This window comes from Staurois parvus, unplaced genomic scaffold (assembly GCF_062004578.1).
Source record: "Staurois parvus isolate SC_StPar_1 unplaced genomic scaffold, SC_StPar_1.0 ptg000704l, whole genome shotgun sequence".
Taxonomy (NCBI): Eukaryota; Metazoa; Chordata; class Amphibia; order Anura; family Ranidae; genus Staurois; species Staurois parvus.
Window position 1 is genome coordinate 3,005,853 of NW_028318500.1, and position 26,313 is coordinate 3,032,165.

General features: G+C 41.5%; 1 protein-coding gene across 1 annotated transcript in view; it reads left to right on the forward strand.

Moving 5' to 3' along the window:
• Window positions 1–566: 566 nt before the first annotated feature.
• Window positions 567–26,313, forward strand: part of LOC149445914 (solute carrier family 2, facilitated glucose transporter member 11-like) — a 79,350-nt gene continuing 53,603 nt past the window's right edge. Inside the window, exons 1-4 of the mRNA XM_089653169.1 lie at window positions 567–618; window positions 4,756–4,910; window positions 13,328–13,414; window positions 22,963–23,061. Of these exons, the coding sequence (XP_089509295.1) occupies window positions 567–618; window positions 4,756–4,910; window positions 13,328–13,414; window positions 22,963–23,061 (393 nt within the window). The remainder of the gene's footprint in view (window positions 619–4,755; window positions 4,911–13,327; window positions 13,415–22,962; window positions 23,062–26,313) is intronic.

Sequence of the window (26,313 nt, forward strand, 5' to 3'; positions counted from 1 at the left end):
TAGCTATCAGTCTGATGGAAGGGTTTGGACGACAGGAGGCACTGTTTGGCAGAGGTACCCAGTCAGGATGCCAGGTTGTTCATCACAAAACTATTTACCAAAGCTGAAAAATTCATAGTAGTAAGTTCATGAGGGTTCTATAGCCATCAAGGGACAGGTAGAAAGAATATAAAAAGATAGGTAGAGTAAAAAATGGAGCAGTCAACACGTATTCTTGATGTTATCTCTCCTGCTGTCACGTACCTGCTTGGGGAGCCTGACGTGGAGAGGAGACGTCCTCTTACTACTCCTGCTCGGAGCCCCTGATAGTGGGAACAGAGGGCACAGAGCCAGGAGTGGCACGAGTGCCAGGTAGGTCTGGAGCTGGTAGGTAGGTGAAGACCCAGGAGATCCGGATGCAGGCCAGGTGCGGATGCAGGAACGTAGGTGCAGCAGCAGGCAGGTATGGTGGCAATTAGGATGCAGACTGGGAATGGACACAGGAGCGTGGATGCGGTAGCAGGCAGGTATGGCGGTGACCAGGATGCAGGCCGGGTGCAGGACCGTGGGAGCAGCAGCAGGTAAGTATGGCGGTGACCAGGATGCAGACCGGGTGCAGGACCGTGTGTGTAGCAGCAGGTAAGTATGGCCGTAATCAGGATACAAGCCAGGTACAGATACAGGTAAGTAGGTGCAGCAGAGTCAGACAAGCCGGATCAGGATCAAACGAGAAAATCAAGTACAAGGGAGCAGGCAAGCGGATAGTCAAGGATAAGCCGGGGTCGGTGCAGGTGGAGTTCTTTCTTAGTCAGGTCAGATCAGGATACAGGCAACAGAATCAGGTATGGAGTGCAGAACATTATAGACCAGAAGGCATTGATTACATTATATTGCAGGTTTAAATAGCCCGCCTTGCGGTGACGTGTACTCTACTGCGCCCCCGCACGCTCCCGAGCATGCGCACTCGCTCCGCCATGGCCTGAGGGGATCCGGCGCCGGTGCACGGCTGCATGGAGGGATCCCTGACACCTACTTTACCTTATTTAAAGGTAAAACCATTTGGCTGTTTGGGATACAAAATGTATACTTTCCAAAACACTTGTAAATTAAGTTCAGTATTAGGACCCTGGGGGACCAATGTGTTTACCCTATAGATCCACATTTTTCCTTTTGCAGGACTACTGAACTTAAGTCACCCTATCTCACTGATATCTTTAATACATAGATATCTTTCATCTTAAATATAACTTTCCATTGTGGAATATGGCAAAATGTTAGGTCACAGGTTTGTCAGGATCCTTCTTGCAAATATCACCCATGTGATCCCCAATTCTTATTCTCAACTGCCTTTTGTTTTACCTATATATATCTTTTCATAGTGGTATGTTATCACATAAATAATCCTGGTTGTAGAACTGTTAATTCTTTCATTTATCTTATATTATTTTTCATTTTCTGAATCAGAGAACACATTTGTTCAGTCCATGAAGAGGCATACCTGACAGTGGCCTCAGGGACACATCCCCTTAGCTCTGGGGTACAAAGACAACCAATTTTCATGGTCTTCACAAACTCTGAGTGTATCTCCCAGATCCTGTGCCCTGTGTGCCATCATTTTGGGCTCAAGGCCAACAATTTCGGCTATGGATGGACCTCTTAGATTATAAGCTCCAAGGAGCAAGGCCCTCCTAACCCTCTTGTGTTGAATTGTATAGTTTCTCTGTTGTCTTCCTTTATATTGCAAAGTGCTGAGCAAACTGTTGCCGCTATATAAATCCTGTATATTAATAATAATAATAATAAATAGTTAAAACTTTCCAACGTCTCTGGAGTACATCTCTTACCCTATCCCATTGCACCCTGTATTGGGTGATCAATCTTACAGGTTTCCCCTCACCTCCTAATGGTCTTTTTTCTTTTGGTTTCAAGCTTTCCTGATCTTGTATTGCTGCTTTTTTCCTGGCAATTATGATTTTTCTGTGTGAGTATCCTCTTTCTCTAAACCTCTCATACAGTTGTTTTGCTTCTTGCTGATAGGCAGATATCTTGGTGCAGTTACATCGAATACATGAAAACTGCCCTGTTGGTATTCCACTTTTATTCCACTCGGTAGAAGCTATCTGCATGCAGCAGCATATTTGCTGCTGTTTAATTACAGTAAGTTTTTGTAACCAAGATTTTATTCTCCACTGTGATCTTTAAATACAAGGGATCTCTTTATTAATATAGGTACAGTTGTGCTCAAAAGTTTGCATACCCTGGCAGAAATTGTGAAATTGTGGCATTGATAATGAAAATATAACTGGTCATGCCAAAAAACTGTCTTTTATTTAACCATTTGCCGCCCGCCCTATGGCTGAATGGCGGCCGGCAAATGTCATTAGCGTTCCGGGTGGACACCATATGGCGTCCTCCCACACATGCGCAGATTGCGCTCCTGCAGAGCCTCGCAGCGGCGCAATCTGTCACTGGCTGTGTACCTCGGACACGGCCGATGACAGATCTGAGTATCGGCCCCCGTTGCCGGTACCATGTGACCTGCTGTGACCAATCACAGCAGGTCACATGACAGTTGTATACAATGGATGGCTTCATTCATGCCATCCATTGTATACTAGTGTCTAGATGTGAATGGTCACAGCTAATCACATGCACTTGTCATGTGATTAGCTGTGGCCAAATCACAGCTAAGCACAAAAAAAAAACAAAAAAAAAACCCTGAATGAATCGATGTCATTCAGGTAAATGCTTGCTTATAGCAAAGTAATTCTTTGCTATAAGCAAATTGTGTAAAAAAAAAAAAAATACTGATCACTTCCCCAAAGTAGTACAATGTTACTATGGTAACATTGTACTACTTTGGTCATAGTGAAATATGAAAAAAAAAATCTTAAAAAAAAGAAAAAAAATTTAATAAAAAAATAATAAAAAAAATAAAAAAATATATATTTTTTTTTTCATACTGTCACCAGTCAATGTCCCTGATCACCACCATGCCAGTTATATGATGATGCTGTACTGCACTGGTGACAATATGTAAAAAAAAAATAGTGAAACTAATTTTTTAAATTTTTTCATTTTCCGAAAAATTATGACAAAAAAAATACAACTTCAAAAAACTCGCCATGCCTCTTATGAAGTACGTCGGACTGTCTACTCTGCAAAACGGGGTCATTTGGGGGATATCTGTACTGTTCTGACATTCTTGGACCTCAAGAAATTAGATTGGCTGTCAGTACTTCAGGACTGATCAATATTCAGATCTATACCATAGTTTGTGAACTCTATAACTTTCCTACAAACTAAAAAATACATCCTAATTTGGGTTATTTTCACCAAAGACATGTAGCAGAATACATCTTGGCCTAAACTTATGAAGAACAATTATTTATTTGCAAACTTTTATAACTTTTTGATCTTTTTTTGTTAATTTAGCAAAAAATAAAAACCCCAGTGGTGATTAAATACCACCAAAAGAAAGCTCTAGTTGTGTGAAGAAAATGATAAAATTTTAGTTTGGGTACAATGTTGTATGACCGCGCAATTGTCATTCAAAGTGTGAGAGCGCTGAAACCTGAAAACTGGCCTGGGCAGGAAGGTGTAAAATTGCCCGGTATTGAATTGGTTAAGGATACTGATCCTATGAAGCCATTTATTTTCGCATAGTTGTTTGGCTCCTTTTAACCACTTGCCAACCGTGCTATAGCTGAATGATGACTACAGTGCGGTTAAGTTCTGGGAGGGTGTCATATGATGATGATCAGTGCCCAGCAGTGCCACCCACCTGTGCCCAGCAGTACCTAGCAGTGCCACCCATCTGTACCCAACAGTGCCACCCACAAGTGCCTAGCAGTGCCACCCACAAGTGCCCAGCAGCGCCACCCATCTGTACCCAGCAGTGCAACCCACCAGTGCCCAGCAGTGCCCCCGATCAGTGCCACCCATTAGTGCAGCCAGTCAGTGCCCAGCAGTGCCCCCAGTCAGCTCCATCAGTTAGTGCCACCCATCAGTGCCCATCAGTGCTGCCCATCAGTACTGCCTATCAGTACCCGTCATTGCTGCATATCAGTATAGCATCATCAGTGCCAGCTCATCAGTGCCGCCTATCAGTGCCGCCTATCCATGCCACCTCATCAGTGCTGCCTATCAGTGCCCATCAATGCTGCCTATCAGTGCAGCCTCATCAATGCACTTCAGTGAAAGAAAAAAATTACCTGTTTGCAAAAAATAAAACACCTAATGGTGATTAAACAGCACCATAATAAAGCTCTATTTGTGTGAAAAAAATTATAAAAATTTCATATGCGTACAATGTTGCATGACAGCGCAATTGTCATTCAAAGTGTGACAGCGCTAAAAGCTGAAAATTGTCCTTGGCAGGAAGTGGGTATAAGTGACCAATAGACAAGTGGTTATAATGATAACAGGAATCACCCAAATGGCCCTAATCAAAATTTTACCTACATTGGAATATTTGGCCTTGGTACAGACACACACATGGTGACACACACAGGTTAAAATGGCAATTAAAGGCTAGGCAATAGACAGTATTAAGAACTAAGGGTATGCAGACTTTTAAGCAGGGGTCATTTAATTTGTTTACTTGTTGCCATGTTTTGTTTTATGATTGTGCCATTCTGTTATGACCTACAGTTGAATATGAATCCCATAAGAAACAGAAGTAATTTGTTTTGCCTGCTCACGCATGTTTTCGTAAAAAACAAGGGTATGCAAACTTTTGAGCAAAATTGTATATGTTAGCCTTATATTTCTCAGGTTCTGATTCAGTTCATCAGCAAATGTTCATAGTTCACTTTCACTACCTTTCCACAGAATCTGTATGTCGTCGTTGTACCTCAGCCCAATTTGACGTGGCTGAGGAGCATCGGTGCCACATACACCTCCTACTCCTCCCAGTAACCAAGCTGGAGGTAAGCATATGCTGGAGCCCACAATTCTCCCATAAAGGTGCCTCTAACCTGCTGATGACTCTTCCCTGAAAACTGAAAATAGTTATTAGCAAGTGAAAATTGCAGCAGGTCTAAGATAAACTTGTTTTGTGGACCCATCTGTGGGTATAAGAGTTCTAAAAAGTACTCAATCACTCTCAAACCACAATGATGTGGTATTGAGGTATACAGCCATTCTACATCCACCCCAACTAGTAATGATTCATCTTCTACCTGTACTTCTGAAACTTTTGCTAGTACATAACATGTATCTTGAACAAATGACCCCAATAAAAACACCATCGATTTTAATAGACTGTCTATGTAAACACCAATTTGCTCAAGAGGGTCTTTTATTGCCTAGACGATCGGTTGTCTGGGGAGATTATCCGGATTTTTATTAATCTTAAGTATGATGTAAAATGTTGGAGTATTCAATTCTTTAACTTTTCAGCACTCGTACTTTCTGTTGGTAATTCCTCATATCTTGACTTAACTGACAACTGTCTCTTTACTTCATCTTCACACTGGAATATGCTCAACAGAACAACATTTCCACCTTTGTCACTTGTTTATCTTCCATCAGTTCTTTGAGGGCTTGTCTCTCAACATTTTTAAAGTTATCACTACCTTTCCTTGTCCAGTCAACCATCTAAGAATAAATGTAATCTTTTATTGTTTCCTATTGGGGGCATTTTAGTAGATTTGATGCATAAATTAGCATGTTTCCTAATCCTTCACTCCTCGTGTTCTTCTGATGTATCCTCAATTTCATTCTCTTCTAATAGAGAAATAAAATTATTTATCTTCCACTGTATGTTTTGATACAAATGTATTAGGCTCATCTCTTTTTTGACACAGGATTCTCAAGAATACTTTCCTTAAAAACAAGTTAATATCCTTGATTATCATAAATTCGTCCATTTTAGAAAAAGGGGAGCAAAAATCTACCCTCATAGAGTGAGGTCTTTTAAGACCCATATCCTGGTGTGGATAAGTCAGTTTGGAAAATACACTTTACCTTTGAAGATACTTCACAGAGGCACTTTATACCAGCCACATACAGGAAAAGCCATTTTTGAGGCTGTAATCAATTATGCAGAGGACACAGCTGGCTGAATGTGATGTATATACTGCTTCAACTTTATTTCCATAATTTTAGGCATCTACCACCAAGAGGAATACCACCACACTGCATTTTGTAAAGCCAATAAAGGCTTATAAGTGGGCATATTTGTTTTAGTGTGATGGCAGTTTAGAGGTGACTCTGCTAATGTACAGGTTCGTAGCTACTGTATATGCTTTTATACTATTGTGTCAGCATACTATGTTCTGAGAAGCATTTGTTAATAAGTTATAAGATATATGACTGTTATGAGGTAAGCTCATAAATATGAGTATAACCTATAGTGCAAGCAGGTCAATGGGGACTACTTTATAGAGCTTTTAAGGAACAAAAATGAATCAAACATCAGGTTTTCATATGTTTTCCCTCTGAGTAAGCTTTGTATTATCAATATATAATCCATCAGTAGAAGTAACTGTTCCAGACTGTTATAATTCCACTTACAGATTTAATGTGGAGTTATGATCATGGAAGATATATTATACTGGGGTCCCCAGTGATCAGTGATGGTGTTACGAGCCTTTGTGATCCCTGACTGGGGCTCAAACAGTGCTGAACATATACAGTGGTGAAAACAATTATTTGATCCCCTGCAGATTTTATACGTTTGCCCACTTGCAAAGAAATAAAGAGTCTACAATTTTTATAATCAGTGTATTTTAAATAATAGAGACAGAATATCAACCAAAAAGCTGGAAAAACCACGATACAAATTTTATAAACTGAGTTGCAGCTCAGTGAGTAAAAAAAGTATTTGATCCCCTACCAACCAACAATAATTCTGGCTCCCACAGACTGGCAATGTGCTTATGTGGTACACAGATTAGTCCTGTCAATTTAAGAAGGTGCTCCTAATGACAATTCATTATGAGTATAAAAGACACCTGTCCACAGAATCTCTTTCTTGGGCACCACCATGGGTAAGACCAAAGAGCTGTCAAAGGTTGTCAGGGACAAGATTGTAGACCTGTACAAGGCTGGAATGGGCTACAAGACCATCAGAAAGAAGCTTGGTGACAAGGAGACAACTGTTGGAGCGATTATTCGCAAATGGAAGAAATACAAAATAACCATCAATAGCTCTCAGTCTGGAGCTCCATGCAAGATTTCACCTCATGGGGTAAGGATGATCATGAGAAAAATGAGGTATCAGCCCAGAACTACACAGGATGAGCTTGTGAATGATCTCAAGGCAGTTGGGACCACAGTCACCAAACTATTAGTAACACAATACACCATGGATTGAAATCCTGCAGGGCCCGCAAAGTCCCCCTCCTCAAGAAGGCACATGTACAGGCCTGTCTAAAATTTGCCAATGAACATCTAAATGATTCAGAGAAGGATTGGGAGAAAGTGCTGTGGTCTGATGAGACCAAAATTGAGCTCTTTGCCATTAAATCGAATAGCAGTGTTTGTAGGAAGAAAAATGATGACTGTGATCCTAAGAACACCATACCTACAGTCAAGTACGGAGGTGGAAACGTTATGCTTTTGGGCTGTTTCTCTGCTGAAGGTACAGGCTGACTTTGCCGCATTGAGGAGCCAATGGATGGGGCCATGTATTGTAAAATCTTTGATGAGAACCTTCTTCCCTCAGCCAGAACACTGAAGATGGGTCATGGATGGGTCTTCCAGCATGACAATGACCCAAAACATACTGCCAAAGCAGCAAAGGAGAGGCTCAAAAAGAAGCACATTAAGGTCATGGAGTGGCCTAGCCAGTCTCCAGACCTTAATCTTATAGAAAATTTGTAGAGGGAGCTGAAATTTTGAGTTGCCAAGCGACAGCCAAAAAACCTTAGAGATTTAGAGAAGATCTGTAAAAAGAGTGAACCAAAATCCTTCCTGAGATGTGTGCAAATCTTGTAACCAATTACAAGAAATGTCTTACCTCTGTGCTTGCAAACAAGAGTTTCTCCACAAAGTATTGTTATGCTTGGCAATCAAATACTTCTTTTACTCATTGAACTGGAACTGAATTGATAACATTTGTATCATATGTTTTTTTGTAAGTGGGCAAACGTACAACATCTTCATGGGATCAAATAATTATTTTCCCACTGTAGCTGTCACTGGTTTATAACTTATAGCTTTACAACTTATAATGTCCAAACATATGGTGTATTATTTTAGCTGTTTTTTGGTTACATTTTGGTGTAGGGTGTTGTGTGAATGAGATATATTTTCAGTATTTATTGAGCATGTTCTTTAGATACTAATAAACTTCTTCAAGTAAGATATTTTTTCATATTTATTCAAGCCACGTGAGTCACCTGTCTGTACCTACGTTTTTTTAAGTTGTGCTTTATTTAGTATACCAGTCTCCTCCCAATGTCCCTTCCATAGCTCTGCCAAGCCACTCACTCCCAGGCTTTTCCCACGAATTACATAGAGGACCCTGTCCAGGCCTTCAAGGCCTTATACAGAAGAAGGTCAGGAGAGACAGGGACAGTGTTGCTGTCAGTATTTTTACTGGCAGCAAGTAAAAACGGGCACTTTTCTCCTGCCAGTAAATGCCACTGACAGGAAAAGGTAGCCAGTTAAAAACATGGCTTTTACGCTCGGCTTGGAACTGCGCATACATAGTTCCGGTCTGGAGCCAGCCAAGACCAGGCAGTGCCTGAGTGTGTCATGTGATATCATGGTGCAGGGGAGCCGAGGGGAGTGTGGGCGGGTCTGCAGGATGGGAGCAAGGCATAGACAGTGTTTGATCAGATGCTTCTTTGGCTGTACTGACCAAGGAAACACAGCATCAAAGCTTGAATTGACAAAATCTTTGTCACTTCCGACTTCATTAGTTACAGAGTGGATCAGGGAAAGAATGTTCGTCCATCTGCTGTGTGCCCAGCTGACCTTCAGCTTACAGTGGACCTAGGCTTCCTCATGGAACGGCAGAGCCTGTGAATGGCGGTGGGCAGCGGTGGGGGCCTTCCAAGGGCAGTAACAGTGATTGGGTGGCTATAAAGCCGATTAATCACTTTTACAGTAAAGCTGTTAGCTAGCTGGAAAAATAATACCACACTACTAGATTTTTTTTTATTGCTGTCTGTGTCCCAATTGGAGAGATTTCCCCTCCGTTCCTGATTGGCCATACACCCTGTAAGTATAAAGAAAATGTGACTTTTCTCAAATAGGAACACAGCCAAAAATAAAAAGTTGGTAAGAAGGAATACAGATATTTAGAGGAGGCGAAAGCCTATAGCCAAGATGAATAAGGAGATTGTAATAAACATCTATCTCTTTAATCATATAAAGTATTTTAATGCAGATCTAAAGGTAACCCAACACATTTAATGGATTTGTGTGCCCTTTCTCAGGGCTTATTAATATGTGCACAGAGATCCTCAAGAAAAATGCATTTGTATCATACAGTGCTTGGCAGAAATCCAGAAGAGATCCTTATACACCTTGACTATGATCTTTGCTACATTCCTTTTTACCGTTCAAAACCTGTACTCCAAATAAATATCTTTTTTTTCTACTCCAAGCAATAAAACAGGGTTAAATTTCTAACCATTCCCCACACCCTAGCCAAAACTAAATACAAATGTAGTAGGCTGGCCTTTAAAAACCCCCAGATGAACATTAAAAACATCCTCACCTATCTTACATGTTATTTTGTCCACCCCAACACGCAGGAGGTGTACTTTCTGCTCACCCCAGCTTCTGATTTGCCACTGAAAAATTACTTACAGTCAGAAACAACACAAACATCAAAAGCAAGTTAGGTGCATATTTTACCTATGAGCTGTCAGGGTGGACTTACATATGGCCCTACTCAAAGATGACGAGTTAAGGTGAAGGTCTCAATGTGCACCCTGACCAGGGGCGGACTGACCATTTGGAAACTCAGGCACTGCACGAGGGCCCGGGGTCAGTAGGGGGCCCCATGAGATGCCCCTGGTACCTTTTTCATAGGCTTTTTTGAGTTTGGGCAAGGACACAGGGGCTCCATGATCCCCTATTGCCCGGGGGCCCCATGAGTTGTCAGTCCGCCCCTGACCCTGACACACTGAAAATATAAACACAGAATAATTGCATTAACTACTTGCATTCCAGAAGATGTATCCCCCTTCATGACCAGGCCATTTTTTGCTATTTGGCAGTGCGCTACTTTAACTGACAATTGCATGGTCATGCAACACCGTACCCAAATTAAATTTTTATAATTTTTTCACACAAATCAAGCTGTATTTTGATGGTATTTGATCATCACTGGGTTTTTTAATATATAACAAAAAAAAGACCGAAAATTTTGGAAAAAAAAATATTTTTTACTTTTTGCTATAAAAACTTATCGAATGAAATAATTTTTTAAAAATCACAATTCTGAAAATATTTAGGCACAAATGTATTCTGCTACATGTCTTTGCTAAAAAACAATAATCCCAATAAGTGTATATTAATTGGTTTGCGTGAAAGTTATAGCGTCTACAAATGAAGGTATATATACTGGAATATTTATTGATTTTTTTATACTGGTAATGGCGGCGATCAGCAACTTATAGTGGGACTGTAATAGTGTGGCAGGAAATCAAACTAGCTGACAGTGAGTGGGAACCGACTGACATGGACATTAATGCAGTGATCAGTGCTAATAATTATATGCACTGCCACTGTACTAATGACACTGGGTAGGAAGGGGGTATCATCTGGGGTAGTCAAACTGTTTGCTTAGAAAGTGTTAATGTGTGTACTGTATACTGATTTTACCAAGGGATCTTGTTTTTTCCCTGCTTAGAATGAAAAAAACTGCAAGATCGCCTGTCACTATACTGAGGTCTGTCCGTGTCATTATACAGAGCTCTGTCCGTGAATCACTGAGCTGATCAGCAGGTCCTGGCAGTCAATCATGGGCTGGTACCTGCTGATCAGCTTGTACATCTAAGCGATGTGGTTAGCAAGCGGTTAATGATGTGAAAAATAAATATGTATCCTGTTTTGCCTGCCAAAGAATTTGCAATTCAGTTCAGCAAGTCTTTTGGTTTACACATCTTTGCCACACTGCACTAAGTAAGGTGACACTTATTTATGTGTTTAGCTTCCTGTGTCAACTCTCCATCTCTAGCCTGCTCAGTGGACAATTCATCAGTGTCTATCTAACTAGCAGGAAGATGATCCAGGAAGAGGTAGAGATGACGATAGAAATAGCAGAGAGATCTTCCCGACTGTAGAGTGTGACAGAAGCATGTGAATCAGAGGCGGCGGTATAGAATTAGATGGCAGGTAAACAAATATGTACTTTTAATGCGTCTTTAGCGCTTTGCCTGGCGTTCATTTTTAATACATAATTAATGACAGCAAAGCACAATCTTGAAATTAGCTATAAAACAAAATTCTTCCTTGCTGGAAATAATCATGTTTATTTTTTACAATGGCAGCTAGAGAAAGTGATACGCCAAACAGAAAACAGTTTGGCATTTTCAACAGAAACAAAGTATTTATTCATATTGAACTTTGCAGACGTATTTATTGTTTTCCGCAGAGCTAATGTTTTTATACCCGATTCCCAGCGGCTACACTGAAGGTCTGCATCATAGGCACATGCTGTTTTTGGCATGAAATTAATATCAGGGCTGAGCTTATGATCGTTGGAGTTAGTTATAGATAGTAAGGGTTACATCTAGGGTTAATGCAATTATTACATATTGTCACTGGGAAACACTGACACTGAAATGAATTATACCAGTACTGAATATAATTCATAATATTTTTCTGTAAGATAAATAATATTTTTACACTTAAAGCATATGCAAACTTAACATTTCAAACTCCTGATATGTACCTGATGTACCATGTACTTGTATGAAATAGTATCCTGTTCTCTTTGTTACTCTATAAGAAATCTCTGGTTATCCTGCCAGTCCCTCTGCATTTCTAAAAAACTGACCACTCTAATGATGAGAGGACAAAGTGGTCAGTTCTCTAAGGCTCCATGTACACTGCAGCTGAAACTCACGTTTAGGAGCTTTTCTGCGTTTTTTTTCAGCAGCCCCTGAACTCTCCCTAATGTTTTCCTATGTCTCCATGTACACTATGTCGTTTACAGGCAGTTGAGTTTACAGTTGTTTTTTTTAATGCCCCAAACTTGCGTTCAGTAGATTTTATCAGCGTTTCAAACACTTGCAGCAAGTGTCAATAAATAGTTAATAACACCCCCAAAGGCAGGTCACACATGCCCGCAAACCACGTAATCCGGTTACAGTGCATTTTAAAAAGTAGTGCATGTGGTGCATTTTTATCCCTTTTAAAAATGAAGGGGCTTGAAATCGCAATGCACAGAGCAGCTGGATTGCTTGTACAGATGGCAGGAGGGGGTCATCCCCCCTGCCCCCGGTGCCTCTTTCGGTTCAGCCATCCCTCCAGTGAGCCTGGACTGAAGCCAGAATTTCCGCTGACTTATCTTAGAGCTGATCAGGGGACCAGAATGTCCCTGATCATCGCTATGTTATATACTGGAAGCAATGAGTATAGTCACTTCCTAGTTTGGTCATTTGTTTACCGGCCATTACCCGCAAGGGAAAGCTTTGGATCAAACTGATCCAAGTTTGGTCCAAAGTTTTCAAGGGCAGAGCAGAGATATGGGGTCTAAAAGACCCCAGATGTCTCAGCAAAGAGGATCTGTCAATGCCTATTGCTATCACAAGGAATGTTTACACTCCTTGTGATATCAATAAAAGTGATTTAAAAAATAAAGGGACAGTGTAAAATAAATAAATAAAATAAATACTAAACAAAATTTACTTTCAGACTCACTGGATGAATGGCTATGTGATTATTTTTCTAAATATACCCCTTAGCATTCCACACTGCTGGCCCTGTGTGTTGAGTGATATCAGTGCCAGAATAATGCCACTATCATTGCATATAAGGATGGTTTGTGTGCTGTTTGTAGCTGCAGACCCAGGATAAGTGCTAGGGTCTTGCATTACACCTGGCACTGGATTAGGATGCCCTAAAGAATTAGAATCCAGTGCAGGATTCTCCAGTAGGCAAGTCAGACCCTAATGAAAACTATGATAGTTTACCTTTTACAGAAAAGCATCTCAAATGCATGTAACATAATTTAGACATAGGATGTATGTGCTCCTGTGTGCCTTTGACCCAGTACCTGCAAATGTTATACATATCATAGATTAGTAGCTCATTATGTAACTTCAAAAGTGTGTGAAAAGTACCGTATGGCATCTCTGAAATGTCTAATCTGCAGGTTTTTATAACTTAATAATAACAGTGTATGTAAAAATTTAACCTCATTCCGCCTCAATACCAGTTTCCTCTGTCCAAGATTGCCAGGAATCAGAAAGAAGCCAAGGCAGCAAGTCAATGCTCTGCAATGTCATCTTGGTTTAAGAACCTGGTGAGTATCCAACTTTTATTTCCCTAGCTGAAGAGCAGAGAGGCCACAAACAGCACAATGCAATCTGGCTGCTATGTATATACTGCTTATTCATTACTTTTTGTTATTATATGAAAGTACAATTGGTTACATGTAAAATATTCTTCAACTGATTTGGTTTCTTAAACTTTGCCTAAATGAATGAAATGTGTATCTTAGGATGGATTTTTAACGTGTTCAAGGGTTAATTTATCTTATAAATGTTTTTTAGTCAAATCACCAGATTGGGTGGAGGGTTTGAAATTTTTTTAAAAGCATTAGGGAGTATTAGTGATTCATGCTTGAGTTTAAAGAATAACTAAACCAAAGAACAAAATGCAATATTTTGCAGCTTACAATCCTTAGATACTGTATGGTGCATCTGTTTTCTTTTTTTTTTTCAAGGTAATTCCAGCAAATACATAAAATACCTATTGATCTAGCCAGAAATGCCACGTTCTTTTCACTTTCTGTGAGCTGCACTGAAAAATATCTTACTTCCTAGCCATCTTCTGTAAACTAACAATTTCCTTTGCCCCCAATGTAAAGGAGATGAAAAGATACAGACACGTTTACCCCCGCAAGGGCCGCTTGATAATGCTTGTCCCCAGTGGTTGCCCTGACCTTGCAAGCCTCCCAACACCTCTGACACTCTGGGTTCAGGCATATTTCAACACTATAGAATAATAATGCAAGAGACACAATTCTTTAGTAACACCTCTATCTTAGACTTGTTCAAAAGAGTCGGCTACAGTATGGTTTTAGGATATACAACCATAGTACAACTGAACATTAACTGTAAACAGGAAATCAACCATAACTCATATTCACAAGTAATTTACAAATATCAGGTTTCATCTGTAACCACTTGCCTAACTCATCAGTTAAAGTGAGATTACTTTGTTGACAAGCCAGTGTGGTGGCAGTGGCCCACCCAGTAGTGCCAGAGGGCAAGTCAAAGTCACCTTCCACCCAATGAACGGTAATAGGATCTGGCATTTTACTTGAATGCTGAGTAGTGGGTTCATCAGAGTTTTCTCCCAGTGTATCATATGTCAGTCTCTTGGGTGAGCTAATGTTCTGTCGTACTCTGGTATTCATAGTTTCCAGTCATGTGACTCCAATGGCCCCAGCTCCAACAGCATCTCTGTACCGATAATCAATGCCTTGGCAGAAAGCCTAGACTCCCTCAGATATCACATGAGTCCAACTTTCTGAACCTGTATCCAGATTATATGGTCTTTGGGATAAAGCATCAGCATCTCTCTAGCTCCTTACTCCCAGCTGATATTTCAAACTAAATTGAAGGTGGCTAGCCAACGATGTCCAGTGTCTTGCTTGGCTGTTATCAGAAGACAAGTTAGGGGATTATTGTCTTTCTTGACTTCAAAGAAGGCCCCATACAGATAATCCCTCAACTGTTGACAACGGAACACTTCAGGGCCAAGAACTCCAACTTATGCACCGGGTAGTTGTCATCGCAGTAAGACTTCAGCTTACTTATGCTATGGGACTTAACCTCCCTTCTTGCTCTTGGTATAGGACCCCACCCAGCCCCTCTCAACTGGCATCCACATGCAGCTCAAATGGTTTGGTAGGATCTGCGTAAGCCAGCACTGGGGCTTCCGTGAGACTTTTCTTGAGGTGATGGAAGGCTCTCCCACATTGGGAAGTCCACTTCTCCTGAATGGTTTCTTGTGACTTTCGAGCTCCACGCCTCACTTGAACCGCCTTGTAATTCTCATCATCACCTTTCCCTTCATCGCTCTGTAGTAACTCATTGAGTGGGTGGGCAATCTTTGTAAAATTCACCACGAATCTCCAATATTAGGAGCAGAACCCTAGGAAGGACCACAATTTTGTGACTGCACTTTTCTTCCTCACTGCTACTATAGGAGAAGCGCAAGGGCTCCTGGATTCCTGAATAACTCTTGAGTTCTTCATCTCATCAAGTTGTTCTCTGAGGTCTTCTAGGTCACTCAAAGGTATTCATCTTGCTCTCTCCCTAAATGGCCTGTCTTCCTGCAGTTGAATCCTAAGCAGAGCACTTTTAGTACATCCCAAGTAATCCTTGGAAAACATCTTTTCCCATCTTAACAACTGACCCTTGATTGTTTTCTCCCACTTAGGAGATAGTGGGGTGTGCAAGGAAGAAGACTCCCCTTCCGAATTTTCTCTAGACTCCCCCTTCACCAAATCAGTAGGTGTTGCCGGAGTAGAAGAACTCACTTGTCCAATCAACATTCAGGGCTTTAACATCATAGAGGCACTATTTCAGGGACCAGCTCCACTCCCATCTCTACTTGTTGTGAATCATTCTCCAAGACGACAAAGGGTCCCAGCTGATCCCAAAACAATTTGACTGTGGCCTTCATACAGACTATTTTGCCAGGCTGTGCAGGCTCCTACCCTCCACAATCTTCCCACTCCTTCCATTGGCTCTCTACTCCCAAACCACCTGTCAAAAAGCATGATGCAACTGAGGGTGTATTCCCTTGAGTGTGAGGTCTTCATTCTCAGCTAGCAGAATAAGCAACCTTCTCACTTGGTCAGTGTTGGTTACAATTAATAGAGAGTTTTGTCTCGTCCCTGATGGTCTGGAACATACAACTGCTAATGTATCAAATGTCTCTGTCTTCCCTGCTTGCATTTCAGACTCTTCTGTCTTCTGGAGTGCTGGCTTTTCTCGGGGCTGTCAGTTATCTCCTTCACTGAGGCCCGCTGAATTTTCCCCACTTTCTTAGGGAGGAGAAGCTTCTGTATTGCCTTTAGCACTTCAATCATTAGGGCTGGCTCAGTCTTTTTCCTGGGGCACTGCATTAGGGCTGGCTCAGTCTTTTTCCTGGGGCACTGAGCCCTAAAATGTCCACGTTTTCCACACTGGAAGCACTTCTGCTCTTCATAGGCTGATGCATGGGCTCTCCTCTGATCTGGTTTGGCTGCCTACATTTTCACTTGTGTTTCCATTACCCACAGCAAGTCTTGCTGTATCTGATTCTGAATTGAGCAGCTTGAGTCAACAGGTCAGCTGGGGCTGTCTCTCTGACAGTTTTGGTGATTGAAAAGCTTGATTGTTCATCTGTTTCTGTCTCCCAGGCACTATCGTCATCCGTGAAATACTTATGTAGCGCTACTCCCCAAGGAGCCGCATGTATGATTTTCATGGGCTCCCCTTTTCTCGCCTCACAGCCAGACACAGTGTTTTTCTTCAGCCAAATACACACACACACTTCCGCTCGATGTCTTCAATGACCAGTCTAGGGGATTTTTTTTGTTTTTTGGAGTTTATTATAGAACTGGGAATAGGGATGGGAAATTGTAGCACGATACTGCAAAATCAGAACATCTAGCTGATCTCTTAGTTGAGGTCTTGGCTGACAGTAGGTAGCAGACTTCCTTGTAACATACAGCAGCAAGTAGTTTAGGATTGAGCAAAATCCCTTTTCACAATAGTAGTATTTACAAGGCTGAGCTACTCAGGTGTAAGCCAGTTACAACAGACTACGACAGCCCAAAGGTAACATAGCTGAGCAAAGTTCTTTGCAGTAGCAACACTTGAACAAGCTCTTCAGAACACTAACCAGTGTTTCCTTTTTTTCAGACCCATGCTCACTATCAAGCACTAGGGGAGGTAGCTTACACAGGGCTGTATCCATATTCATGCTGTTCATTTGCCTAGCCCCTACCCATTTTCTGGAAGGCCCTCATAGCTTCCTGAAGGTGGGCAGAACGCAGACAAACTCAAACAGCACCGGAGCAGCATGATCAGACCTAACTAATCAATCACAGCATCCTGTTAAGCAGAATACCACACAGAATTTACCTGACAGCCTGTCTCGTTGGCAGATAAACACAGCTATGCTTAACCTAACTATACACATCCTAGCACCTGACTAGGAGGGTGCTACACTTGTCTACCTGTACCACCCCAGTAAACACTTTTTCTTTCTTGGAAGCAGATATTGTCAGTTCTCACGCTTCTTGATATTTCTCCTCTAATAAAGCTTCCTCCTCTTTCACCTCTCTCACTAATTCAGAGAAAGTGTGAGTTGCTTGCGATCCCTTGAGTAATAGTTTCAGCAAAATCAGGGCACCTTGTAGATTCTGCTCTAGTCAAAGTTTAGCAGCATTTCGGGGATTGATCCCTTTCTTTAGAATAACATGATGTAGACTTTTATCCACTCAAGTAATGTTTTCAGAAAGTCTTTCACCCCTACTATATGCTGATGAGTGTGCTCAAACTAATACAGTAGGTCTGGAAGTTTCTCCACTCAGCCGAACACAGCATATAAAGCATCATTATAGTCCATTGCTACACAATCCTGCTTCCCCAACCTCAGACTGAAAATCACATCAGCTGTGGGCCCTCAAAGACCTTTACTTAGTCTCTGTCTCCTGACTACTTCTGGGACATTTCATTCTTCCACAGCCTGAGTTGCCTGATCCTTTCAGGTTTAAAACACTTCCTCTCATGTGGGGGTCGGAATCTGCCTCAAGAAAAAGCAAAACTTCCGATATCCTTGACCGACAGAAGCAGAACTATTCTATACTAATTTCTCAATTAGTTTGCTCATGTCTGTGTAGAACGAGGCAGGAGAAACCCAAATGAGGTTGGGTCAGCATCCACTGACAGTGAACTTTTTGCTCTTGCAGTCTCCTTCTGCCAAACATATGCTGTCCTTCTGGAAACAAACAGGTATAACTTCCTTCCACTCTAGTAATACACTAGTGTAGTCTATAGCAAATTCTGTCCTCATGTCAATCAGATAGGACCCCTGATCTGGCATCAGATTCTTTACCAGCTGATGGATTTTCCTCTCAGTCCATTAATTTCTGGTATCTCAACCACTGTACACAGTTCCAGATGGCTGCCTTTCAGTCTGTCCATCATTTTTTTACCCTTTGGCTCATGACTTCGCTTGCTAGAGCTAACTGTGGGAGACATCCTGGACGAACCCCCAAATGTAGCGCTACTTTTTCAGTGGCCGCTTGATAATTCTTGTCCCTGTTGGTTGCCCTGCCCTTGCAAACCTCCCAACACCTCTGACACTCTGGGTTCAAACATATTTCAACAGTATACAATAATAATGAAAGAGACACAATTATTTAGTAACACCTCTACATTAAACTTCTTCAAAAGAGTAGGCAATAGGAATAATGGGTTTAGGATATACAACACAAATTAATGCATAAAAGCAGGACACTGGTAAAATAGGAATAATCAATTAGCAGCATTTAACAGGTTATACAGTCATAAGTAGTAAGTTTAAACTATTTAATTGCAACACCAGCAGCAAGAGGGAGAAGAAAAGGCTTGTTGACTTATCAGCTCCCTCTGTGCCATTAGTGCCACAACGGGGCATGCAGGGAATTATGTAAATGTATCTTCTGGCATAAATAGATATAGGTACACTAAGTTGAATAACAATGGCCTTAGAAGAGAAAAGGTTCCTTTAACTAGAGATTGCAAATTGAGTCCTTCAAGGTTTAATGTTCTTGTTATGGTGGTATCCACTGTGTTCTGCTAGAATGAAGAGGTCCATAAGAATTAGTGAATACTGGTAACTCAATGAAGTTAAACAGATAAGCCATGGCACTGCACAAAGCAAAGGTCTCCTGGTAAATGAGGTGTAAAAGTGTCTGCATTTAGTGTCTCTAGAGTGACCACAGAAAGAGGTTCCTATGGATAGCACAACCTCCTAGGAACAAGAGTTCTTGCCCAGGCTCTTGGCTGTTTGCAGGAATGTGCAGAGTTACCGTCTGATGGCCTGTCAGCTCAGCATGCAGAGATGTTTGTGTGAAGACTGGACAGTGGCAGTCCTGATGCAGAGAAGCTGATGCAATCCCAAAGTGGTCATTGGGTTCACTGCTGTTCTGAACTGATGTGCGGAGTCCTGCAGCAGTAGGCCAGCACTCTGTCTCTGGAGGAGAACAGCAGTTCCCCTGCGTTCAGCTCTGAATCCCGCAATCCCGCAAGAGAGAGAGAGCCAGCATCCTTTTCGTTCACCAGCTCTTTGGTAGTTGTAGTTCAATTAGCACTCAGGAATGCAGGATGTATTGTCTAAAGGACTACAGGTCCCAAGATCTTCTGCTGTCAGAAAAACTGAATCCACTTTGCTAACAGGAAGTGATGTAGCAGTCCCAGTACTGGGCACTGGGGGAAAAAGGTTTAATCATAATGTCTTCTGTAAAATGTCCCTGAATGGCATAACGATGAAGAAGCCTAAAGTGAGAACCATGGCTGCCTCCATAGATACAGTGAAGGATTGAGGTAGCCACCCAGGACAGAAAGTGTGTTATTTGCAGGATTACCAGGTGAAAAATAAAAGGAAAAACACATGAAAAAAAGAAAACAAATGCAGCCACCACACCAAAGACTAGTAACATTTTTAAAAAAATCAGAAATAACATTTATTGAGATACAACCAATAAAAAAAGCACATACAATCTGTACCCATAGCAGTAATCATGTTCCAAAGTACTCAAAAGATACATGGAATATAACAAATCAAGAGAGCAACATTTACCCCCAAAATACACCCACCATTAAAAACTAAGCCAGCAAGAGATACAGAGATAGAGGTGCAAGGCCTAGGACTGCCACCCAGTCCTCCCAGAGTTTGTTGAATTTTCCTGGGCATCCCCTATGATAGAGGATAACCTTTTCTAGTCTAAGGGTGTCAACCATGTGGATAACCCACTCTTTGTGGGAGGGAGCCCTGTCCAATTTCCACAGTTACAGAAAGGAGGCGGTGGGTTTGAAACAGTGCTCCATTAATGGCTGCCTTCTGAAACTCAGTGAGTGGGAGGTCATCGAGAATACCCAGAATACAATGAGTAGGTTCAGCTGTAACAGTAATTTAAAAAACAGCATTAATAGTAGTAATAATGTCTGACCAATAGCGATGGAGCTATAAAAGGTGGATGTGATAGCACGTCTAGTAAATAGGGGAGATTGCAGAATACCCATATGGATAATGATATAGCTATAGAATAATGGATATACAGTGGGGATCGAAAGTTTGGGCACCCCAGCTAAAAATTTGTATTAATGTGCATAAAGAAGCCAAGGAAAGATGGAAAAATCTCCAAAAGGCATCAAATTACAGATTAGACATTCTTATAATATGTCAACAAAAGTTAGATTTTATTTCCATCATTTACACTTTCAAAATAACAGAAAACAAAAAAATGGCGTCTGCAAAAGTTTGGGCACCCTGCAGAATTTATAGCATGCACTGCCCCTTTTGCAAAGCTGAGACCTGCCAGTGTCATGGATTGTTCTCAATCATCGTCTGGGAAGACCAGGTGATGTCAATCTCAAAGGTTTTAAATGCCCAGACTCATCTGACCTTGCCCCAACAATCAGCACCATGGGTTCTTCTAAGCAGTTGTCTAGAAAACTGAAACTGAAAATAGTTGATGCTCACAAAGCTGGAGAAGGCTATAAGAAGATAGCAAAGCGTTTTCAGATGTCAATATCCTCTGTTCGGAATGTAATTAAGAAATGGAAGTCATCAGGAACAGTGGAAGTTAAAGCAAGATCTGGAAGACCAAGAAAAATATCAGACAGAACAGCTCGCAGGATTGTGAGAAAAACAATTCAAAACCCACGTTTGACTGCACGATCCCTCCAGAAAGATCTGGCAGACACTGGAGTTGTGGTACACTATTCCACTATAAAGAGATACTTGTACAAATATGGTCTTCATGGAAGAGTCATCAGAAGAAAACCTCTTCTACGACCTCACCACAAAAATCATCGTTTGAACTTTGCAAATGAACATATAGACAAGCCTGATGCATTTTGGAAACAAGTTCTGTGGACCGATGAGGTTAAAATTGAACTTTCTGGCCTGAATGAGCAGAGGTACGTTTGGAGAAGAAGGGGCACAGAATTTAATGAAAAGAACCTCTGTCTAACTGTTAAGCATAGGGTTGGATCAATCATGCTTTGGGGTTGTGTTGCAGCCAGTGGCACAGAGAACATCTCATGAGTAGAAGGAAAAATGGATTCAATAAAATTTCAGCAAATTTTGGATGGTAACTTGATGCCATCTGTAAAAAAGCTGAAGTTAAAGAGAGGATGGCTTCTACAAATGGATAATGATCCTAAACACACCTCGAAATCCACGGGGGATTACATCAAGAGGCGTAAACTGAAGGTTTTGCCATGGCCTTCACAATCTCCTGACCTCAACATAATTGAAAATCTATGGATAGACCTTAAAGGAGCAGTGCGTGACAGACAGCCCAGAAATCTCAAAGAACTGGAAGACTTTTGTAAGGAAGAATGGGCAAAGATACCTCAAACAAGAATTGAAAGACTCTTGGCTGGCTACAAAAAGCGTTTACAAGCTGTAATACTTGCCAAAGGGGGCAGGACAAGATATTAACTCTGCAGGGTGCCCAAACTTTTGCAGCCGCCATTTTTTTGTTTTCTGTTATTTTGAAAGTGTAAATGATGGAAATAAAATCTAACTTTTGTTGACATATTAAAAGAATGTCTAATCTGTAATTTGATGCCTTTTGGAGATTTTTCCATCTTTCCTTGGCTTCTTTATGCACATTAATACAAATTTTTAGCTGGGGTGCCCAAACTTTCGATCCCCACTGTAGATATTAAATAATATATAGTTGAGAGAAACTTTGAGAACTATTGAGGGAACACAGAACACAGAAAGACTGGGTCTAAAGCATTATCCCATAGATCTTCTTCTAAGGGACCCACATCCTGCTTCCACTGCTCTTTAGCTTTACAAGGGTGCCCTTCTAGATTAGAGTAAAATTTCATAAAATCATAAAAAAGATAAACCCATTTGTGTCCTGTACTGATTGAACATAGTGAAAGACTGGTGTGGGAGACGGAGCCAGTCAGTCAAGGAGCCCTGAGAGTGGTCAGCATGACAGAGTTGGAAATTGTAGAACCACGATGTGGGAGAGAGACCGATTGCACCCTGTAGGTCAGAGAATGAGAGAAGAGGGCCATTCCTGAAGACCTGGGGCAAACGAGTAATTCCCTAGCGTTTCCACATCCCTGCATGTGATTGACAGCAGCGGGAGCCATTGGCTCTCAGCCAATGAAAAGAAGGAGTATAGCCGAGACTCCAGTGCACATCGCTGGATCGAGAGGGTGCTTAGGTGAGTATTAAGGGGTGCTGCGGGGGGGGGGGGGGGGGTTGGGGTGCTGCACAGACAACCACTTTACAACCACTTTAAAGCATAAAGATTCAAAGTCACCTGGTATTTCTGGATTTTTGGCTGTCCACCAAATTGGCAGTTGATTGGGAAAAGCCAATTTGACACTGACCGAAGTGCTTACAATGGTTACCTTTAATTAATTTATGTAAAACCTTTATCTCAAAAAGAAAAAAACTGTTACTGTAACGGCTTATTAAGTATTAGCTGGAGCTCCCCTTCAAATCATTTTAATTTTAGATTTACTACAATACAAACTGTTCAGCTGATCTATCACAGCATGCGTGTTGTAGGCAGTTCAGTAATACAGTATTAAATATTTTGTCTCTCAGCTCCAGTATCGTGGGCTTCTTAAGCTCATATGTGTGTTGGGAATTGGAGGAACTTTTCAATATGGATTTCATATATCTGTGGTAAACTCTCCCTCTCAGGTGAGCACTAAACTGATAATTGTCTATGTTTTCATTCAGTGCCACTCTGGCAAGCATAAAACGATCTGACAATTGTGTCGACTGTTTCACAGACTAATCATCAATAAATTATTACATTAGAAGTATTCTTTAACTAGATATTAGCATCTTGCATTCCCTTATACAGCAGCACCCTCAATTTGCAGCCCTCGATGGGAAGAGGGGCTAAACACTGAGGAGGGTCAAGTAGATTGACACTCCTGGAAGTGTCAGTTCCCATATAGATTTCAGAGGAGGATTTCTTGTGAATGGAGCCACAGGAATGGTAAGTATTTACTTTCTTCTTTCATGGGTATGTCTGTTTTGGATTTTTTTTAGTGTTTACATTTTATTAGGGGTATTGAACTTGGATGGGGTAAGAGGTGTATGGGATGCCCAAGGGAACTGTAAATCGAGGACAACCTCCTGGCAGCTATGTACAAGCCTTTATATAGCAAAAGGTACCTTTTTGAAGAGCTCTTCAGTCTCTGCTGATGTACCACCCCAGACCCCAGATGAATCCTCTTCTCATCCAGCTATCTGGATGAAATCCCTGGCAAGGGGATCCAGTGTCTGCCACTTTAGGTTAAACAGTCCAGGGTAAGAAGCTAGTCAGGTTTTCCACCAGAATGCTCTTTCCCCTTAACTGGCTCAGGGGGTGTAGGATTACTCAGTCAGTCCCTTTCCTGTGAGCTGGTTTGGGTAGGTGGCTGCCTTAAGGCCTTCTGCCTGGCTGGTTCCTTCCCTGGCTCCACAGGTGGTTCTCCCTCTGGGAAAGGTGAGGCTGAGTGATCCTCCTATCCAGAAACTCTGCCTGTAGATAGGCCCTTTCCCACTGGGCCCCCTCCCAGGCTCCTGTATCTCTTTCTCTCTTGCATCTTCAACCCAAACTCTCCTGCTACTGAGCAGGCTCAGCCACACTTAAAGACTGCCCATGCCCCATGCCAAGCCTCCTGCTTGAGAATTGGCCAGAGTCCTCTAAGTGTGCGAGACAGCGCCTTCTTACCCCCGCTCACTGCTTCTAGAATCTTCTCCAAGATTCTAGAGCAGGGGGAGCTGTCAGGGAACTGAGCTGCAGAGCCTCTCAGCCCTGACCCAAATTTGACTTTCTCACTCATTCCCAGGCTGCTGCTCAGCCTGTCTAACTAACAATTAGCAATTAGCTCCCCCTGGATACCTAGTGGGGTGCTAAACACTGTCGATCACATTACACAAATTAAATGCATCTGATTAGTTAGATTTTGTTTCTATAGGAAACACATTTGGGTAACCAATCACCTTTCAATTGTCCCTTCTACAGACTATATTTTTAAATATAGGGTGGCACCCTGGGGTGCCTTCTGGGTTCTTCAAGGGTGCCTTGGCAAAATGCTTAACAAATGCCCCAAATTGCGCAAAAAGTGTATACAAGCCAGTAAGGAGGATCAGGTCCGATTTGTTGTTACAAAAAGATACAAGTTTTCACTGGGCAACATGTCAATGCTTGGCACTGTGCAGGCCAGCCACCAGTATCACATCAATGATGATAAGGAGAACATGGGGCACCTGCAAGGCATCCTTATTAGCCCCCCACCCCTGTCTGTCAGCACTGGGGTCACGTTAGATGGGTGGGGGGAGAAAATGAGGAAAAAGGAAGGCTGGAACACTAGTCAGTAGCAGTGTGCAAACTATTAGTTTCATTTTTTACATTTTGGAAGGGGGTGCCTCAAGATTGTGCATAATTTTAAAGGGTGCCGTGGTTGTAAAAAGGTTGAGAAACACGGCTGTAGGCATCATTGTAGATTCAGATACTAAACACATCACAAACACATCTGAAATTCCTTTTGGTGTATTCAGAATTCAAGAACTGCTCTAATTTGCTCTAAAAGGCTTAATATTAATTTTACAAAAGAGCTAGATATACAGTAGTTAATGTTCTTCAAAAGTTTAGAGAACTGTGAACCAGACAGTTTTTCAAAGGCTAAGTTCATCTTTAAAAAAAAAAATAATACATGCACATGTTTTTCAGATAAAAAAATATGCATTTACAATTTGTTTTCTCAGAAGCCTGCAGAGCATGGCACCTGTGATCAGCAGATCACAGGTGCAGTGTCATGCTCCTGCAGACACTGCCTACAGCTTTCTGCTCATACCTCTGTATGGGCTTTCTCTTTGGAAGCTGTAGGAAGTGTAAATGAACTACGATAGCGCTCACCAGTGCTCTTCATTGAGAAAAACAAGTCATCTGCAACAGTGGCAGCTAGGGACTTGTAGTTCATTCACCGATTCCACCAACACAGTCGCACTGGTTTTTAATTTCAACAACAGGTGCGGGGAGAAGAACCCCCACCCATTGTCATAGGGGAGGGGGGAGTGACCGGTGCAAAGTAACTAGTTACATAGAGAATCCCATTCTTTCTAACTCGATGTTCACTCAGTGGTTTTATGCCCTATGCTCAAAAAATTATGTGAGCTTTTCTTTGAGCATATTCAGCCAGATTTGGCCCTATATAATACAAAGGGAGCTCTTTTAAACCCACAATGCACACATTTTTTGGTGTTTTCATGTGTGTCTTAATGCCTGAAGAGCTCCTCTAGAACTACTCTCCTCCTGTTGCCAAGCCCAGGAAACAAACTCTTGATACATATTCAAAAACACTTGTAAAACATCTCTAATACTCCTGAAAAACACCTGAAAACTCTTTAAAAATGCTGAAAATGTACCAGATATATGCCGTGCCCTGGTGTAAATGAGGACTTACACTATGGAAGGAAGTAGTCTGAAAAAATTAAAGAATTATTTATTCTTATAGGTAGACATACAGTGGCTCCATACAATAATTTCAGATCCTAGACCAGGGGTGGGCAAACTTTTTGACTTGAGGGCCGCAATGGGTTCATATATTGGACCCAGGGGCCGGACCAAGAGTAGATGAATGATGTGTATGTGTCATCCATAGTAAGTATAGTAATATTCCCCCATAGTAAGCATAGTAATTAATCCCCCATATAGTAATTCATCCCCCATATAGTAATTCATCCCCCATAGTAATTCATCCCCCAGATAGTAATTCATCCCCCATAGTAATTCATCCCCCCTATAGTAATTCATCCCCCCTATAGTAATTCATCCCCCATATAGTAATTCATCCCCCATAGTAATTCATCCCCCATATAGTAATTCATCCCCCATAGTAATTCATCCCCCATATAGTAATTCATCCCCCATAGTAATTCATCCCCCCTATAGTAATT